The 21,186-nt window shown below is 38.5% G+C and overlaps 1 protein-coding gene across 2 annotated transcripts; it reads right to left on the bottom strand.

Annotated features, from left to right (window-relative positions):
• Positions 1 to 1,507: 1,507 nt before the first annotated feature.
• smpd5 (sphingomyelin phosphodiesterase 5) lies at positions 1,508 to 16,093 on the bottom strand. 2 transcript variants are annotated; one of them, XM_057835384.1, is made up of 8 exons: positions 15,940 to 16,093; positions 7,598 to 8,732; positions 4,741 to 4,816; positions 4,520 to 4,660; positions 4,347 to 4,436; positions 3,204 to 3,282; positions 2,981 to 3,140; positions 1,508 to 2,791 (listed from the first exon to the last, which is right to left on the bottom strand). In XM_057835384.1, exons 2-8 carry the CDS (start codon positions 8,654 to 8,656, stop codon positions 2,699 to 2,701), a joined length of 1,698 nt encoding a protein of 565 aa, XP_057691367.1. In that variant the 5' UTR covers positions 8,657 to 8,732; positions 15,940 to 16,093; the 3' UTR covers positions 1,508 to 2,698. The 2 variants fall into 2 exon arrangements, with proteins under 2 accessions (XP_057691367.1, XP_057691368.1); XM_057835385.1 differs by having other exon boundaries at positions 1,515 to 2,791; positions 3,219 to 3,282.
• Between the last annotated feature and the right edge of the window lie 5,093 nt (positions 16,094 to 21,186).

The raw sequence follows: 21,186 nt of genomic DNA, 5'->3' as shown, positions 1-21,186 counted from the left end.
ATCACTGCTCTAGAGGAGATCTGCATGGAGAAATGGGCCAAAATAACAGCAACAGTGTGTGAAAAGCTTGTGAAGAGTTACAGAAAATGTTTGGCCTCCGTTATTGCCAACAAAGGGTACATAACAAAGTATTGAGATGAACTTTTGGTATTGACTAAATACTTATTTTCCACCATGATGTGCAAATACATTCTTTAAAAATTAAACAATGTGATTTTCTGTTTTTTTTTTTCCCACATTCTGTCTCTCATGGTTGAGGGTTACCCATGTTGACAATTACAGGCCTCTCTAATATTTTCAAGTGGGAGAACGTGCACAATTAGTGGTTAACTAAATACTTATTTGTCCCACTGCATAAGCTAAAGTAAAAATACAAAGCAATGTTAATGTTTGACAATTTTGCTACTTAAACATTTCACTTTTCACAAAACAGCATATTTAGATGACAATATTAATCGATATTTTATATTTAGATTTTGAATAGACCTGAACTAATCGATATATCGACTGTTACACCTCTAATTGTAACCTATATTTGATTTGATGTGTACTTTTTGAACAACTTTGTTCTCTACAATGTGTTTGGCTAGTATTGTGGTACTTTTTGAACAACTTTGTTCTCTAAAACGTGTCTGACTAGTAAGACAACCTACAGTATTTGAAGTCTAGCCATGACAACTGCTGTCACGCCTCCTGGTTTGCTTACACTTTCCGAAGCCGGGGCAGGGAAGTGACAAAAGCCGGACTAACTCCGTTGGCATAAAATATCATTCGGGAGGTGCAAGAAGTCAACAGTTTTGACCATTATGGAGTAATTTTGCCCTGTCATACTGAATAATTGCATTTTTAACATTTCATATTCCATTTAGCACAAGACTGTTATTTGTCATGACCATACCATTTTTTTAGCAATTGGGGAAAAATACTTAACCCAGCAACATTTTGCTGCTCTCTTTGTCACATTTTCCTCGTTCTGAATATTCCCCCTCAATGGGCTGAATTCTAAACCTGATGAAATCATGTACATTGCAATTGATAGGTGTCAGCTTGGGTCTCATGGTTTCAGTATATAAAATGCATGAGAAAAAAAGACCAAAAATTACAACTCTTGTTGAATCAGGAAATGTATACATCAAACACTCGGGAATTTTGCTGTCAAGTTAAATTTTAGTGAACTACCTTCAAGGTTATGCAAAACAATCGGAAACATTTAAGGTTATACGTTTTAAGTTTACCTTGAAATTTCACTTAAAAGTTGAATATCACTAACATTTTGTCAGTTGTGTAACTTAGCCAAATACTGTACAGTATACAGTGCTGGCCAAAAGTATTGGCACCCCTGCAATTCTGTCAGATAATGCTCCCAGATAATTTCTCCGAGAAAATATTTGAAATTACAAATGTTTTGGTTGCAATGAAAAAACACAAAAGAGAAAGAATTAAAAAAAAAAAAAAATTTTTTACACACCATCTGCACAATCTTTCGTTGAAATCTCAAATCTAGAATTTTAGACCATTCTTCTTCAGCCAACTGCTCCAGGTCTGAGATTTGAAGGGTGCCTTCTCCAAACTTAACTAGTTTTGATGTTAGTCGAGGTACTTCATCCACCCTCCGCACAATCTTTTTTTGAAATCTCTTGTCATTTTTTCTTTTCAGTCTACATCTAGGGAGATTAGCCACAGTGCCATGGGCTTTACACTTATTGATGACATTGCGCACGGTAGACACAGGAACATTTAGGTCTTTGGAATTGGATTTGTAGCCTTGAGCTTGCCCATGCTTTCTCACAATTTTGCTTCTTAAGTCCTCAGACAGTACATAATCTTCTTTTCTCCTTACTCAATGTGGTACACACAAGGACACAGGACAGAGGTTGAGTCAATTTTAATCCATTTTAACTGGCTGCAAGTGTGATTTAGTTATTGCCACAGGTAAGTAAAAGGAACTTAATTACACAAATTAGAGAAGCATCACATGATTTTTCAAAGGGTGCCAATATTTTTGTCAAGCCCATTTTTGGAGTTTTGTGCAAAACGATAATGATTTAAAAAAAAAAAAAATGTCCCCATTCTCTTTTGTGTTTTTTCATTCCAAGAAAAATAAATGAAGATATTACTACCAAAACATTGGTAATTGCAATCATTTTCTGAGAGAAACTGGGCATTATCTGACAGAATTTCAAGGGTGCCAATACTTTTGGCCAGCACTGTATTGTTTCCTCTGAAATCCTGGTTAGGTTCAACTGCGACAAGTGGAAATCAGTTTCTGGTCATGCCAGTTCTTCAGGCTATGACAGTCAAGAAATGTCTTTTAGACGAAAGAAAAGTGTCACATTGTCAGCAGGGAAACAGACAAAATAATAGGTATTGTAAATAATTATACACAATGTTGTACAGCAATTATTTATTTGCTTAGCTATATTTTGTAATGAAATTAACAAAACGTATACAAAATTTCATAAGAAGCCTAAATGTGCAAAGGTGAATACTGCCAGTATTCAGAGAACCCCATACAAACACCACCTGAGATATTTTACAGAGATTTCCAGTCAGTCCATCCACATTAAGATTTAAATCAAAATACATCATGTAAACATACATTTATTATGGCTATACAGCAGTTTATTTTTCAGTACTTTTTGTTCCCTTTCTTTGAAACTGAATTATGATCATACATAGATCTAACTTATGAACAAATTTATGAATCCATTCTGACATTCAGTCTTAAGCTCACAGGAATATGGTCCGTCAGGCCAGCCAGCTGGGTTATAAATGATACCTCTTCCACCTCCTAAATGAAGAGGAGAAAGTTTAGTAATCATTTATCAAAGAAACTATGATTCACCACTGTTATTTGTATCAACACAATACAAATGACTCATTAATAGTGTTTACAACATATTTTGTTACTTCCACAGATTGGTGGAATTGGTCTAAGGAGAGAAGTGGCAAATGAAAAATGTTAAGTGCAGCCACATACGGTTTGACAGTGCTTGGAGATGGATTTTTCCCGGAATAGGATATAATCAATCCGTCGTCCAATCCACGGCTGGTCAGTTTCAGGGTAAACCAATGGCGAGCCTGTGGCGGGTACGGGCGGGCAGATATAACGCTTTCTCAGCATGTCATTTTCCAATGTTCTGCAAAAAAAAAAAAAGCAAAAATTGTTTAGTTTGCATCATTTTAGATATGTTAGTACTTACACACTGAGCAAGCACCTTTGTAGATTTTCTGGGGTGTTCACATTGTCATCATACAGTGTTGGCTGCTCCAGCAGAGTCCCTGCAATGCAGAAATAACAATTTATATTCTAATATTATAAGGTCAACTGGAAAAGAAATGTTTTTGTTAGGGTTGTTCCGATCATGTTTTTTTGCTCCCGATCCGATCCCGATTGTTTTAGTTTGAGTATCTGCCAATCCCGATATTTCCCGATCCGATTGCTTTTTTTTGCTCCCGATTCAATTCCAATCATTCCCGATAATTTTTCCCGATCATATACATTTTGGCAATGCATTAAGAAAAAAAATGAATAAAACTCGGACAAATATATACATTCAACATACAGTACATAAGTACTGTATTTGTTGATTATGACAATAAATCCTCAAGATGGCATATTAACATTCTTTCTGTGAGAGGGATCCACGGATAGAAAGACTTGTAATTCTTAAAGGATAAATGTGACTTTGTATATTGTGACTAAATATTGCCATCTAGTGTATTTGTTGAGCTTTCAGTAAATCATACTGCAGCCATTTAACTTCTGCCCAAATGCATGATGGGAAGTGCAACCATGACTGTGCGTAGGGGCACCAATTGATATATCTTCTCTGCGGTGGGAAAGAACATAGGGTGTTAAGAAAATGATCAACTACTACCTTTCTTCCCCACATTGCCTCACACGCTATTTTTAATTGCTGAGAGAAGTATTCTAAGGCTTTAGCCACATAAAAAATGGCTCCAAAGGCTGTCAAAATTCTCTCTACTCATTATACGCTGCCTTTTAGCGCTCTATAGGTAAATCGGCGTTTTTATAGATTGAACGCGACAATATGTGAGTGGGTCGTGCAGCGCATGCGTTAATTATTTAACGTGATTAATTTAAAAAAATTAATTACCGCCGTTAACGCAATAAATTTGATAGCCCTACTTTAAGCCAAAACTGCTCTGGATGAGTGTAAGACATTTTGTCTGTAACGTTAAATACAATTAGAAAACGATTTAAATAAAAAAAATATATATATTAAAAAAAGGCATGTCCGATATTTTTTTGCCGATTCCGATACTTTGAAAATGACGTGATCGGGACATCTTTAGTTTTTGTCTATGTAATATGTACTTACCAATGACCCAGGGCTTCTCTTTCCCTGGCCCTGCTCTGCAAGGGTCTTTGTACTCCTCAAAGAGATTGTGATTCTGTTCCAAAGTGTCATCTAGACAGACAGGAGAACATGTCATCGCAACTAAAAAGCAAATGATTTGGGGAAAATGGCAATTGCTGGAGATAAACACACACCTGGTGAGCAGTTGTCAAAGTTAAAGTCGCCGCAGAGAACATCAAAAACCACTTCCTCATCAGGCTGTCTGTTGGCCGCTTGGAAATCACTAATCCACTTTGTGACCATGTTTAGCTGCTCACAGCGGATTGCTCCTTCACCTTATTAAAAAATGCACAAAACATTTGTCATTCATGTTTATGTCTCCATTTACTCAGGCTTGTCTGAAAATGTCACTTACCTTCTGGTGCATGAAGGTGTATACAGTTGAAATAACCAGTTACTTTCTTCTGCTTCTGGTTTTTCCCAATTAGCACCTGAGAATAGGGCAGGGCGGTAAACCGAAAATTTACCGTCACCGAAATTCTTAACGATGACCGACGTAATTTTGATCATGTCGGTAAATTCGTTAAATTAATAAAACAAGAAAATATAGTCTTTTCATCCCGCTTTGATTCTGTGTTGTTCGTCTATGTTCATTCCCCTTTAAGAAAGCAGTGAATGTGCTTACGTAGGGAGTCACGTGATCATCAGGAAGCCAATCAAACAAAAGCCCGGTAAGCTAACGCTAGCAGCTAACGCTACAAGCAAAACGTGATGGAGTGTGGCTTAAGGGAGGTTCACCAAACTTTTAACCGACATTTAGTAGACTCTTGGTGACGTCCAGACGGGCTTTCACCCGCTGTCCTCCTTTGTTCTCACGACTTCCGGAGATGGTGCTTTCAGTGCTTTCTACTGGTAGCCAGGCTAACGCTAGCTAGCGGCTAACGCTACAAATGAACGTTATGGAGTCGGATAGCGGCTCTAACCTTGTCGAAACGGCTGAACTTAATGAGTGGATTGGGCACGGACTGCATCTAGCAATTACTATGTGGCGTTATTTTGTATCTGTCTGTGTGTGATTCCTCTGATAGCTTTTGTGATGGTAAAGCATTCAGCATAAAGTACAATCCAACGGCAAAACTTATAATGACCGAGAAATGGCCCCAGCTATTTTTATTGTGCGTGCATTTCTTAAAAAATGCACTGGGGGGAAAAAAACCCTTAAACCATAAAGTAAACACTTGTATTTAATAATTATGTCACAGCAGCCATTAACAATAAGTTGTCTTTTTGAAGTGTACTGTTCAAGCTGCAAGTCATTTGTGTTACAATTACATGTTTGCACAGGCATATTGATTTTGACAATGTACATTGTTCAAGTCATACACGCTGTTATAAATGTTCATACTTGAATTCTTATTGCTTACAATACATTTTTATAAACTTAATGTTTAGACTGCATGTACAATTGTTAAATACAGTATATCAAATTGAATGCTGGTAAATAAATCAACAAGAAATAGTTAATCTGTATTTCATGCATTGATTCAGATTTTCAATTTATATAACAGTCCGCTTGGCCGAATTTATCGTCATTTATCGTTATCGAGATAAATCTGCTCAATTTATCGTGATACATGTTTAAGGCCATATCGCCCAGCCCTACCTGAGAATATAGGAAATGGCTTTATATGACACAGAAGAAACACCAAATTTTTGCTAAAACAATTCTGGAACTCAACCAGACATTATATCGGAAAAAAAAAAAAAATGTGTCACGCAACACATCAGTACATACGGCAAGCCAGACGCTGAGCTGCACTGTTTGTTCAGAGACTACCGTAATTTTCGGGCTATAAGTCGCCACTTTCCAAATTTGACATGAAAATGACATTTGTTAATGGATAAGGCGCACTGGACTATAAGCCGCAGCTGTCCTCATTGTATTTTGGGATATTTACACTAAAAGATCTTAACCAGTAAAACTTTATTTCACAGTAGCATAAGACTAAGACCAAATGAACCACCATTGCATCAATGCTTTATTTGGCCTTCACTGCTCCCTTGTGGAGACAGTCAACCTCTGCTGCCAACTGCTGTCAACCTAATCACATTATATGATAGCTTCTACATCATTTATATGAATCATTTTTATTTATCACTCTCCAGTCACCTGAACTGATGCAATTGGTCAACATACAGCTTTGATGGCATCGACTTGAAGCGCCTTATACAATTTTGTTTAATTGTAAATAGAATTTATGAATACTGAGTACTGCATGTTTCTTCATGTTACACTTAAATGGAATAAAGTTGAATAACATTAATACCTAAAGTGCATCTGCCATCTTTTGGTGCAAAGTAGTAACTACATGAGGCACCATATTTGCAGCTCTGGCTTGTTAAAGTCAGCAATGTTCTTGTCTCGATTTCGTGACTGGCGCTAGAAGGGTTAAGAGTCTGAAAATAAGACAAAATGTTACTTAAATTATCGTCTGCAAAGTAATAAAGGTTTTATGATTTTAGGAAGTTTGACTCTGGAATTGATTAGAGCTCTGGGAAAGAAGAAATGGAAGGTTGACTCGTATAACTTTTAGTTGTCATAGGCCAAGTCAGCTTGTACTCTAAATGGTCAAAAGTAAATAAACAACAGTAAATAAAAAGGGCAATGACTCTGCAAAAAACATGCACCTTGCATAAATTCTAACATTGGTGTCGAGTAGGGGGCTGCAAAGTATTTCCCAAAATCCTCAGGCCATGTTGGATTTATTTGCATGGTTTAATGAAGAAAGAATTGCTCCATCAGACTAGTTTTTAGAACACATTTTTTGTTTGTTGTGCCCGCAGGGGGTTTCACACTGCCACTCCTTGTCTCTTCAGAAACACCAGCGCAACATATTCAGTATTGTGGTACTGAATATTGCATTGCGTTTTTGTTTTTTGTTTTTTTAAATCACATGCGGTCTACTATTAATTCTCAAAGTGAAAACGAGGATGATAGACGTCCAATCATGACTTTTCATCTTTCTGCTGTGATTTGAAATTAGTTCGTAGATGTCCTATCAATTTGTAGTGGACATCAATCATTGGCAATGGGAGTCAATAAGCGACTTGTTTCGAGACGTTGAGATGATTACCATATACCACAATATGACCAAAAAGTTAAATTTCTGATTTTTCTTCTCTTTCATGATGGGTCTGTAACCGAAAATCTTTGTGTGCACTTTAGAGTCATTATAAGCATGTGACTTGTGAAAATAAAATGCAACAAATACCTTAGTGGAGAGGAGGCCTTTGGCAGCTAAAGAATCTTCACCTTTACTGTTGGGAAAGCAGTGATACTGGGCCTCCAAGATGGGGAATCGACTGGCCAGGAAGAGGCCGCTGTTGAAGAACTTAAAAGAAGAACAGCTGCACGGAGGTTGACAGGCGTACCCCCCTATGTCGTAGAGTATGTGTGCAAACAAAGGACTTAGCGCACTGGTGAGTTTCTTTGCAGCCCGCTTATCAAACACCTCCTCTAGGCAGAGAATGTCCACATTGGACGGGAACATGGTGGACACTTCCCACGGTACGTCATCCAACGTGCAGAGTCCCTGGGAACGCAAAGTGCGGGAGGCACTGTGCTGGCCCTCGTCGCCCTGCTGGTTGGAGTTCTGGTTAAAGTTGTGCTGGAAGGACGGAGAGGTTTCTTTTGTATCCCCAAAAGGTATATCAACCACATCACTGTGTGACATTGGGTTTGAAGTCGCTCTCTTCGTATCACCATATTCAGAGGCGTTAGTTGCAGGGGCCACACTGTTGGAGGGGCTCATAGTGCCACAGCTGCTGGGGGAGTCGATAAAGATGCGAATGTTGGGTCGGCCGACACCCTGAGCGATACACTCGCCGATTGCCGTGGCCCTTTGCTGGGTGTGCCCCAGGTTGTTAAAGCGAGCAAGACTGTCGGGGAGAAGACATAAGTTGGCCGACGCGAAGACAAACGAAGCCTTTCCCTCCAGCTCGAAGCCCCTTTGCGTTTCACTCTGGAGTGACGCAGTCTCTCTGTGGTAGCAGAAAGGTCGGCGGCACGCTTGCAGCGGGGCCCATAGCAGGAAGCCCAGCAAGGCTATGGGTGAAGTCACGATAAACAAAGTGAAGAAGACGATGGAGCCAAAGAAGACCTTAAGGGGGAAGAGGTAGCACGTGTCCTCTTGCTGCCGTTCGAGGGTGGTCAACTTGCACACGGCGATGAGGCGGTCAAGAAACCAAAAACATGGTAGAATCAATGCCCATCCAGCTGCATGGATGCCCTCAGCACACGGGTTGGGGAATGGGGATGTCTTCAGGGCCATACTTTTGTACCCCTCGCTAAAACCCCCAGCCTAATAGAATAAGGTGCAGCTTCATTTCTTTCCACTCTACTGGACACTGAAGACAGGAAAAGAAAGCCAAATGTTATTAGATTAGAATGTGGTTGTACATAATGGGCAACGAGGTCTGTACATGTAACTGTGGTATTGTGACGTGTAGTAAAAGCAACAGATTCGAGTACTAGAATATTGACGGGTCACACCAGGCATACACTGCGCCACACCTTCAAGTAGGGGGCCTGCTCACGTCAAGAGGAGTTATTCTCAAACGCACACAGCAATCTAACGCCGGATTTAGGTTGAAAAAGTACAAAAGCTCCACCGCATACAAACAGGAAGGTTTGTTTCAGGAGTGATTTGTTCGAGGATTCGGGGTAATTATTATATTTTTTGTACCATGCAAGCATTTTGAAACGTGAAAAAAAATCAATGGGAAAAATTAGTTGCTACGGCATTGATAGTTCGCAATATTTACGTAAAATAAATGCTAACTGTACTTTTTTTTTTGCTTTTAATCAAGAATCAAGACTGTTTTAAATCCGTATCTATTAAGAGTTCATGGGTTTAAACATTTATTCACAAGAATTTTCAATGGAAAAAGCTCTTTGTTTTCATAAGATGGCGCTACAGTGGCTTAAAGACACGCAGCACAGTCGACATATTTACATAAAATAAATGCTAACTGCCCGGTTCTTTGCTCTTTTAACAAAGAATCGAGACTATTTTACGTCCATATCTTTAAAGAATTCAGGGATTTAAGCATTTATTCACAAGAATTTTCAACAGAAAAAAAGCTCTTTGTGATGATATGGCGGCACTACAGTGGCTTAAAAACTAGCAGCACATTCGACATATTTATGTAAACTAAATGCTAACAGCCAGGTTCTTTGCTCTTTTCACAAATAATCGAGACTGTTTTACGTCCATACATACATACATACATACATACACACACATATATATATATATATGCGTACTGGACGTAGACAAACGCGCTGGCCCTCAACTGCTTCCATACGCTTTTGCGTACCGATGGCTGACCACTGTATTTGCGGCGGACACGAGAAAATAACTTCTCAAAATGTCGAAGAGGCAGGCCACACTGAGTAATTACTTACGTGTTCCCCCACTCCCGTCAAAAGACAGACAGACGACAGAGACGTCACCAGAGCTACCGAAAAAAAGGACCTTTGCTGAAAAGTGGCTACAGGAGGTACCGTGGCTAGAAGCAAATGATGCTCGCACGGAAATGCGGTACAAAATGTGCCGTAAGAATCCCAATGTCGCCGATAAGAGCAGCGCATTTTATGAAGGGTCAAAGAATTTCAGCCATCCAAACTTTGAAAAGCACGAAAAAAACAGAGAGCATGTGGCAATTAAGCAAACTATCGATGTCAAACAGGACCCCACTCGCCCTATGGACAAGTGGCGGAATAGGGCGGAATAAAGGTAATGAACAGCGACATGCACTGACAAACGTGTTTTTGCTCACATTTTACAAAGCTAAACATGCACGTTCAATGAGGTCTTATGAGGAGGACATCCCACTTTTAAAAAGGCTTGGAGTTAATGTGGGAGCCGCATAATGCCCTTTATTTTGAATTGGTGCTTTTTATTTCTTTACATTTCACTTTAAAGTAATGGCAATTTTGTTGTGCCAGTTGATGTTAATCAAGCATTAATTGTTAATATAATTAATTAAAGTTAATTGGCTCTAAGTAAAGCTTGTCATAAATTTATCGCATCAGGCGGGTCGGCTCTCAAGCTCAATGAGGACCAAGTCATATCTCCAGGTCCTCCTCTGAGAACCTGGGCAAAAAATTATGTGCACCCCTGTGTGTGTATTATATATATATATATTAGGGCTGTCAAAATTATCGCGTTAACGCGCTGTAATTACTTTTTTTAATTAATCACGTTAAAATATTTGACGCAATTAACGCACATGTCCCGCTCAGACAGTATTCTGCCTTTTGGCAAGTTTTACAACAAGGTTTTTTTGTGCTGTCTAACAGCAAACTCTTGTGGTCGCTTTGTGACATGGTTTATTGCTTTCTTGCCAGTTCAATATGGCTGCATGACGTCTCGGGCTGACGCCTACGTTGTAATGTTGTGCTTATATGATCCTTGGACAAGATTTGTCCGTAAGTATGGTTGTTGTAAAGAATGTACATATTATGTTAGTAAGCGAAATGTTATATTTTTTGTATGAGACGCTTTTTGTTTATGTTTAGTGAACCTGTATAGCGTGCTAAGCTAACGTTGTTGCTAATGCAATGCTTGTGTACTTTTTTTTTTGTAGTTTCACTACGGTCTAAAGAGGACAGTGGTTTGAGGCCATTTTATTAATAAATCAGATGAAAAAGAAAGAAGTCTGATTATTAAGGCGTCGTTCACTAGCTGTCTAGCTTTGGAAAAAGTAGACGCTTCGGAGTGAGGACAGCATAGACAGATTTAAATGACAGTAGAGACAAATGCCCACTACAGTCCTTATGTACCGTATGTTGAATGTATATATCCATCTTGTGTCTTATCTTTCCATTCCAACAAATTATTTTATGGAATATATATATAATTTACAGAAAAATATGGCATATTTTATAGATGGTTTGAATTGCGATTAATTGCGATTAATTACGATTAATTAATTTTTAAGCTGTAATTAACTCGATTAAAAATTGTAATCGTTTGACAGCCCTAATATATATATATATATATATATATATATATATATATATATATATATATATATATATATATATATATATATATATTATATATATACAGAATTCAGGGATTTAAGCATTTAATCACAAGAATATTTCAACCGTAAAAGCTCTTTGTTTTCATAAGACGGCACTACAGTGGCTTAAAGACTCGCAGCACATTGGACATATTTACATAAAATAAATGTTAATTCCCCGGTTCTTTGCTCTTTTAACAAAGAATCGAGACTGTTTTGCCTCCATATCTATAAAGAATTCAGGGATTTAAGCATTTATTCACAAGAATTTTCAACAGAAAAAAAGCTCTTTGTGATGATATAGTGGCACTACAGTGGCTTAAAGACTAGCAGCACATTCAACATTAGGGGTGTGACAAAATATCGAAATGGTGATGTATCGTGATACTTTGTATCCCAAAAGGTTATCGATATGCTCCTGCCAAGAATCGAGTTATCGTTTTAAAAAGGTGTCAATGTCTAAAAAAATAAAATAAAAATGAACCAACAAGTTGCTACCAAAATCTTCCACCATAATTGTGTTTCAATTAACTCTAAGGAGGCATTGACAGTGCTCGATGCCCAATTCATTTAGACTGAGAACATTCATTCATTCGAAACCAAAGCATTCACAGTAATTCTCTCTGATTTTCAGGGCATTTACAGGTCACTTGCTGTTCATTTTAGGGCATTTACAGGTCATGTTCTGTTGAGTTTGAGTCACTGCCTATTCATTTGGGTGATTCCCAGGTCACTTCCTGTTCTGTAACTCAAAATAAACAGAGAGCCATAAAATACCCCAAAATCAACAGGAAGTAACTGAAAATCAACAGGAAAATGACCTTGAATGGTCCAAAATTACCTCATTGCCTGGCATTGGCTGCCACTACCGGCCATAGACGTTCAATCCTATTGAAGTGGGAGGGATGGCAGCGAATTGGACGTCTACAAGTCATTCCAACTCACAGCAGAAGCTTGTTTTTCTGTTTATTAGTTGTTTGTAGAATATCCTAGAATGATTTCCTGACCAATGTATCGATAATCGTTGTGTCGCCATATTGTCAGATCGTTATTGTGAGCTTTGTATCGCAAATTGTATCGTTATCGTGAGGTACCAAGAGGTTCCACTCCTATTCAACATACAGTATTTACAAAAAAATAAATGCTAACTGCCCGGTTCTTTGCTCTTTTAACAAATAATCAAGACTGTTTTACGTTTTATATATATATATATATATATATATATATATATATATATATATATATATATATAATCTGTATAAAGAATTTAGGGATTGAAGCATTTATTCACAAGAATTTTCAACTGTAAAAGCTCTTTGTTTTCATAAGGCGGCGCTACAGTGGCTTAAAGACTAGCAGCACATTCGACATATTTACGTAAAACAAATGCTAGCTGCCCGGTTCTTTGCTCTTTTAACAAAGAATCAAGACTGTTTTACGTCCGTATCTACAAATTCAGGGATTCAAGCATTTATTCACAAGAATTTTCAACAGAAAAAAGCTCTTTGTGATGATATGGCGGGGCTACAGTGGTTTAAAGACTAGCAGCACGTTTACATATTTACGTAAAATAAATACTAACTGCCCAGTTCTTTGTTCTTATAACAAATGAGACTTTTTTTAACGTCCATATATATAAATAACTCAAGGATTTAAGCATTTATTCCCAAGAATTTACAATGGAAAAAGCTCTTTGTTTTCATAAGGCGGCGTTACAGTGGCTTAAAGAGCATATGACACGAGAAAAAAAAGTCTTAAATGGCATTATTATGTGAATTAGAATCATATTTTGAGACGATTCGACTATATACAACAATTTAGCAAAGCACAGCTGTCGAGAAATTAGTCTTTTAATCTGCTGGTTAGCCACGCCTACCATTATAGGGCTTTAGCGTCCCAAACAGGTGGATGACGTCAGCGGTAGACTGGGCTCATCGGTTTTACTATTGAGCCCATTGAGGGGGTATTATTCAGAACGAGGAAAACGCGACGAAGAGAGCCGCAAAATGTCATTGTTTCAGTCTCTCTACTCCAATATTTTTACAGGATATTCTTTTTATCCAAGTATTTTTCCCCAATAGCTATATAAATGGCTTGAGAAGGACCAGTCAGCCCGTCGAGGGGGAGCTATTCACAACGAGGAAAACGCGACGAAGAGAGCGGCAAAATGTAATTGTTTCTGTCTCTTTACTTCAATATTTTTACAGGATATTCTTTTTATCCAAGTATTTTCCCCAATAGCTATATAAATGGCTTGAGAAGGACCAGTCAGCCCGTCGAGGGGGAACTATTCACAACGAGGAAAACGCGACGAAGAGAGCAGCAAAATGTCATTGTTTCTGTCTCTTTACTTCAATATTTTTACAGGATATTCTTTTTATCCAAGTATTTTCCCCAATTGCTAAATAAATGGCATGGTCATGACAAATAACAGTCTTGTGCTGAATGGAATATGAAATAATAAAAATGCATTTATTCAGGACGACATGGCAAAATTACTCCATAATGGTCAAAACTGTCGACTTCACCTTTACTGTCGCACCTCCCGAACGATATTTTATGACACCTAAATCGGACATATGTCATTTCCCTTCCCCGGCTTCGGAGAATGTAAACAAACCAGAAGGCGTGACAGCTAGCCGACATGCTAACCAAAACCGAGTGATGTTTCAAAGTCTTCGAAGCGGAAAATCACACAAAACTATCCTGGATTATTTGACATGACAACCCGGTTGTCGATTGTCTTTGCGGATCGGCAAACCGCCCGGCGGTGAGCAATTTACAGTTCGTTCCCCGGAGGAGGGTGGCTGGAGTTGTTGTGCAGCTAACGTGCTGCTGCTAATGAGCATTAGGAGAGCTTTTTACATGCCTATCAATGATCAAACGTAAGTAGACCTTCATTTAAAGGAAGTTTGTAGTGTTTACTTTGTAATCGCTGTATTTGTATTTGACATAATACAAAACAAGATGTTTACTCACTTCCTCGTAAGTCCAATGGTCCCACAGTAAATATCAACGGTGAATGGGAATCTTTTGAAACTCCAAAAAGGCGCATACGCCCCTCACTCATACAGAATAATTTTTTTTGCAGCCGTTTGGCTGGCGTGATGCGAAATATAAACGTATTAATCCGCAAAATCAGCTGAATCCTTCGTCCTCATACACAACAGTACACTGTAGCGTGAAGAGGACGTCTTCTACCGTACACGTCACAGCGCCCTCCTCGTCAATGCAAGACCAAAGCCGGAAGTCACTCATTTTCATGGCGCGGGATTCAAAAAACTAAATAAAAATAGCGATCGCTTCCACACACATCCAAGCGGCCCATATCATTCAGGGGAATAAAATACCGCGTGTATTATGAAATAAACATGCTTTTTCGTGTCACAGGCACTTTAAAGACCAGCAGCACATTTGACATATTTACGTAAAATAAATGCTTACTGCCCGGTTCTTTGCTCTTAAAACAAATAATTGAGACTTTTTTTTAACGTCCATATCTATAAAGAATTGAGTGATTTACAAATTTATTCACAAGCATTTTCAACATAAAAAGCTCTTTGCGTTTCCAATCAGTCAGCTTTGACGGAGATATGCCTCCCATTGATCTGCCCCTCGTCCCGTCAATATCATTATGAAGTCTACAATGGGCATCTGATTTAGTGACTACAATGCCAGCCTCTAATATTTCGATGGCTGACTTTGACTGTATTTTAAAATGTAGTTTGTTCCAGTGTGGGATAAAAACCAAATACTAGGGGTAAAAGAACCAAGCACAAGATGATTCGAGAGTCGGACCCACAACCCATTAATTTGTAAGGTAGACGTACTAACCACTCACCGATCATACACACTTTTATTTATTTATTTATTTATTTATTTAATAATGGGCGCTATTGAATATAACAGGACAGTACCTATTTTGGGCCACTATATGTTAAAAATTAATAGCACTAAAATGTAACTAATGATGTATGCCTTTTTAATGAGTCAGCAGGTTTAAGGGCGGAACATTCAAACAACCAGGAAGTTACATATTTACGCTTATCCGATCCAACTCGCACCAGTTAATGATTTTTGCAGTACTAGAACTTTTATTTGCTCCGTGTGGAGCGACATCGACTTCCCATATTTTTTTGTTCTTGCGACTTACGACAAAGTGCTTCCTCCTTCAGGTGTGGACCCAAGTCACCGCTCCCGTATGCTAAGCTAACAATGTAGTCTACACGATTAATAGCACTATTACATGTTGGGGGCACTGCGCTTAAAGCACCTTACATTGTAGATACCGCTCGTGGTATTGTCCAATGTCGTACGACAGTGATTATATGCTAATATAAGGTAGCGTTGGCTAACATGACATCAGACGGCTAAAAATTCAACATTCTTGCCCAACACATGGAAACTGGTGCGAACCGTAGTATAAGGCTGTATTTGTGGAATTACTCAAGTCGGGTAGTCGCGTGTTTAGTAATAAACTACGTTTTAGTAAAACATATAAATGTGTCAAACAAGCACTTACCATGTTCTAAGATTCATCATTATTGATCGATACTCGAGTGCGCCTAATGACGTCACATTGGGGAGGGAAAAAAACAAGCCGCATGTCACGTGACCTCACCTGAGGCAACGTGACAAACATACCTGAGTTTAGCACATTCCTGAGGCGTATTAAGTGTGCCGGTGTAAGTACCATGTACCGGTATGAGATTCTGATGGTTTGATTACCTTAAGCCAAAATATCACTGTAGGAAAGCCCCATTGCGTGTGTGTGCTTCAGTTTAATTGTTGCGATGCTGGCCCTTTAAGAAGAGCAAAGCTCACTAGAGTTACTCTCTGTCTTCCCTTCACAGCAGTGTAGTTCGTTCCCCAAACAGTCATGTTTACTTACCATTCAAAAGTTGTGTGTAAATGAGAGAAGTATAGTGTTGAAGTGTGCCTTAACCATATATAAACACATTTGGTTGATGTAAATTTCCCTGGTAATAATCCGGCTCGAAGGACCATGAAAAAGAGCGCTAATTTGGATTGGGATCTCTCTGTGGGGGCGCGGAATAAACCCGGTGACGCTATGAAGTTTTGACTCCAATCAGAGAATCAAGACACCTACTCTCATCATTAAACAAAATAAATCCTGAACGGCCAGTTGAGTCTCTTCAATAACAACTTCATTGAGTCACCGGCTTTATTCCACACCCCCACAGAGAGATCCCAATCCAAATTATCTCTCTTTTTCCAATCACGGTTTCAGAGTATTGCAATTACAGCTGTAAAATTTGTTAGAGATATTTGAGTTAAAAAACAAACTTTTTTTCCATTGAACAGGATTTTTATTTTTCAAAATACTAGTCCTTCTCAAAAATTTTGCATATTGTGATAGTTCATTATTTTTTGTAATGTACTGATAAACATTTCATATATTTTAGATTCATTACACACATCTGAAGTCGTTCAAGCCTTTTATTGTTTTAATATTGGTGATTATGGCAAAAAAAAGTCAAGAAAAACCAAAAATCCCTATCTCAAAAAATTATTTCATCCGACCACAAAAAAGTGTTTTTTAATACAAAAAAGTCAACCTTCAATTAATTATATCAGCGATGCACTCAATACTTGCTCGGAAATCCTTTTGCAGAAATGACTGCTTCAGTGTGGCGTGGCATGGAGGCAATCAGCCTGTGGCCCTGCTGAGCTGTTATGGAGGCCCAGGATGCTTCGATAGCGGCCTTCAGCTCATCCAAAGTGTTGGGTCTGGTGTCTCTCAACTTCCTCTTCACAATATCTCACAGATTCTCTATGTGGTTCAGGTCAGGAGAGTTGGCAGGCCAATTGAGCACAGTAATGCCATGGTCAGTAAACCATTTACCAGTGGTTTTGGCACTGTGAGCAGGTGCCAGGTCGTGCTGAAAAATGAAATCTTCATCTCCATAAAGCTTTTCAGCAGATGGAAGCATGAAGTGCTCCAAAATCTCCTGATAGCTAGCTGCATTGACCCTGCCCTTTATAAAGCACAGTTGACCAACACCAGCAGCTGACATGGCACCCCAGACCATCACTGACTGTGGGTACTTCACACAGGACTTCAGCCATTTTGGCATTTCCTTCTCCCCAGTCTTCCTCCAAACTCTGGCACCTTGATTTCCGAATGACATGCAAAATTTGTTTCATTTGAAAAAAATACTTTGGACCAATGCTGCTTCTCTGTAGCCCAGGTCAGGCGCTTCTTCTGTCATTTCCAGCACACGCCTGTGCATGGTGGCTCTGGATGTTTCTACTCCAGACTCAGTCCACTGTTTCTGCAGGTCCCCCAAGATCTGGAATTGGCCCTTCTCCACAATCTTTCTCAGGGTGTGGTCACCTCTTCTGATTATGCAGCGTTTCCTGCCACACTTTTTCCTTCCCACAGACTTCCCACTGAGGTGCCTTCATACAGTACTCTGGGAACAGCCTATAAGATCAGATTTTTTTTGTGTGTCTTAGCCTCTTGCTTGAGGGCTTTAATGGTGGCCTTCTGGACAGCAGTCAGCTCGGCACTCTTGCCCATGACTGCGGTTTTGAGTAATGAACCAGGCTGGGAGTTTTTTAAAGCCTCAGGAATCTTTCGCAGGGGTTAATTTGTTGATTCAGATGATTAGGTTAGGAGCTTCTTTAGAGTACCTTTTCATGATGTGCTAATTTTTTTAGATACGGATTTTTGGGTTTTCTTGACTTTTTTGCCAAAATCATCAACATTAAAACAATAAAAGGCTTCAACTACTTCAGTTGTGTGCAATGAATCTAAAATATATGAAAGTCTAATGTTTGTCAGTACATTACAGAAAATAATGAACTTTATTACAATATGCAATTTGTTTTAGAAGGACTAGTATATTAGCAAATTGGAACATAAGTATAGTGTTATTATTATTATTATTATTTTAAATAACAAAAAAATAACTGAAATATTCTAAATAAAATTAAATTAGGTCTTTGCTTGTCCTCCGCAAACGTGTTTTACATGTCGGTTGGCCCTCCTCCTTTAACCCTTAGATGCACAAGTTACTGGACCCTACACTCTTCCATAAGTGGGTCAAAAACAACCCATATTAGAACCAATGTGGTTTTATGCCATTTTGGTGAAGAATAATCACTTGTATATTAATTAGTATTATATTTAGGGCCACACAAGAATGATTTCATGCTTGAAATATCTTTATGATTCAATTAACATTTCTTGAAAAAAAAAAAATTTTTTTTTTAAAAATAAAACAACAGCAATTGACTTTATCCTTCTTTGTATTTTATCATCAATGATGAAGAGCTCTCATGCATCTTTTTGGTGAGACAGCGGTGCTAAGCCCTTGTGGACGCACTGACCGATTTCTGAGGATATTGTGGCTCTGTGTTCTGCCCTGGGTGGGAAGTAATTCTCTCTAGTAAGAGCCCTACCAACTCATTCTGTTGGCCGTGATTTGGACACTTTCTTCTTCAGAGGACACATAAGTGGAATCTTATGAGTCTGATTGATCCTGTTCAGTTGGATTTCCAGGTGGACAACTGCCACTGCCACCTGGACAATAGTCTGGGTCCTCATCAACAGAAATTTCTGACACTTGAGTCCAACCCCATCACTGCCTCTCCATCATCCGACATCTGTAGGACCATTTCAGCTGTAAATCTAGCAGTTTTGACATTTTGGATAAGGAAACATAAGAGTAGTATTTTCAATAGATCAATATGTAGCTGTATAAGTAAATACACACACATACACACACTATATATATATTAAGGCTGTCAAAATTATCGCGTTGACGTGCGGTAATTAATTTTTTTAATTAATCACGTTAAAATATTTGACGCAATTAACGCACATGTCCCATGTCAGACAGTATTCTGCCTTTTGGTAAGTTTTACAGCAATGTTTTTTTTGTGCTGTCTAACAGCGAACTCTTGTGGTCGCTTTGCGACATGGTTTATTGCTTTCTTGCCAGTTCAATATGGCTGCATGACGTCTCGGGCTGACGCCTACGTTGTAATGTTGTGCTTATATGATCCTTGGACAAGATTTGTCCGTAAGTATGTTTGTTGTAAAGAATGTACATATTATGTTAGTAAGCGAAATGTTATATTTTTTGTATGAGATGCTTTTTGTTTGTTTAGTGAACCTGTATAGCGTGCTAAGCTAACGTTGTTGCTAATGCAATGCTTGTGTACTTTTTTTTTTTGTAGTTTCACTACGGTCTAAAGAGGACAATGGTTTGAGGCCATTTTATTAATAAATCAGATGAAAAAGGAAGAAGTCTGATTATTAAGGCGTCGTTCACTAGCTGTCTAGCTTTGGAAAAAGTCGACGCTTCGGAGTGAGGACAGCATAGACAGATTTAAATGACAGTAGAGTGAAATGCCCTCTACAGTCCTTATGTACCGTATGTTGAATGTATATATCCATCTTGTGTCTTATCTTTCCATTCCAACAATTTATTTTACAGAATATACATATAATTTACAGAAAAATATGGCATATTTTATAGATGGTTTGAATTGCGATTAATTAATTTTTAAACTGTAATTAACTCGATTAAAAATTTTAATCGTTTGACAGCCCTAATATATATATATATATATATATATATATATACAGTAATGTTAGCTAACTTAGGCTAGGTTCATACTGCAGGTCTTAATGCACGAATCTGATTTTTTCGTGTTTTTCCGACTCGACTGAACGGGAAAAGTCGCATAAAAGTGGACCATTTCAAATTCGATCCTGGTCACTTTCGTATGTGGTTAAAATCCCATCCGGGCCACATTTTTCCAGAATGTGGTTGCGGTCTGAACGGTCAAGTCCCCCAAATTGGAATTCATATAGCAATTAACGTCAGCAAAGAGCGAGAGAGACAGGGCGCTACAGTAGCGGTGCATCTGTGCATTAGCGCCTAGCTTTAACACGGATTTTGGGGAAGTAGCGTGCTTGACAACAGTCATAAAAAAATTAAATGGGTTGATGAGAAGTCTGAGAATACTTGGTTTTCTCTCTGCTCCAATGCTCCTGCGCTTGCGGCCCAGTTTGCTCAGCGCATCTCGGACTGCAAATTAGAGCGCATGTGTGACACTTGAACAGGCTCAATGGACAAAGGCAGTCTGAACGGGCACGCCAAAAAAAGCAGAAAAAAATCGGAATTGTGAATTAGGACCTGCGGTAAGAACCTAGCCTTAGTTAGCTAGCTAGTTACGAAGTAGGTTAATTTGTTGATAAATAATAAGAAAAAGAGTCATGAAAGACACACACACAAAATACTATATGGACATAATACTTACAGTATACATATCAGCTCTTGCTGTGTAAAATAATCTTAAGGGATGTCACTTTTTACATACCTAGTCTGTGCGGTCCACGGTAAATTTATTCCTGACAGCCAAAGTTAATAAGAATGAAAGATTCCCATTGGATTCCATAGAAAATGCATGTGGGTCATTTTTGACCCACTTGTGGAAGCTTAGGGTAGTAATACAAAAATGACAATTTCTTCCAATGTCCAAAAAGTTCATCAAAAATTTGAATGCCATTATATCAAAAACATGTTTTTTGAGGAATACCTGGAATATGAATTGATAACAATTTTTCAATCCGAAGATATTTCAAGAAAACAACCTCACCGGGTCATTTTTGACCCACTTATGCATCTAAGGGTTAAGCTGCGGCCGTCTGTAACTTTTCTGGAGCCGAAGTATTACCACACCAGCGATTTCGTTTTCTTCGATGAGGGAAAAAGTTTAAGAGTTTCACCTC

This window comes from Corythoichthys intestinalis, chromosome 4 (genome assembly GCF_030265065.1).
Source record: "Corythoichthys intestinalis isolate RoL2023-P3 chromosome 4, ASM3026506v1, whole genome shotgun sequence".
Classification (NCBI taxonomy): Eukaryota; Metazoa; Chordata; class Actinopteri; order Syngnathiformes; family Syngnathidae; genus Corythoichthys; species Corythoichthys intestinalis.
This window is presented reverse-complemented; position numbering and strand designations above follow the sequence as displayed.

What these genes read in the sequence shown, in the direction of transcription:
- smpd5 (XM_057835384.1), bottom strand. Translation starts at nt 8,656, where the DNA reads ATGGCCCTGAAGACATCCCCATTCCCCAACCCGTGTGCTGAGGGCATC. An exon ending in CTTTGACAACTGCTCACCAG is followed by an intron (nt 4,437 to 4,519) that starts GTGTGTGTTTAT and finishes CTGTCTGTCTAG; the next exon opens with ATGACACTTTGGAACAGAAT. An exon ending in CAAAGGTGCTTGCTCAGTGT is followed by an intron (nt 3,141 to 3,203) that starts GTAAGTACTAAC and finishes TTTTTTTTGCAG; the next exon opens with AACATTGGAAAATGACATGC.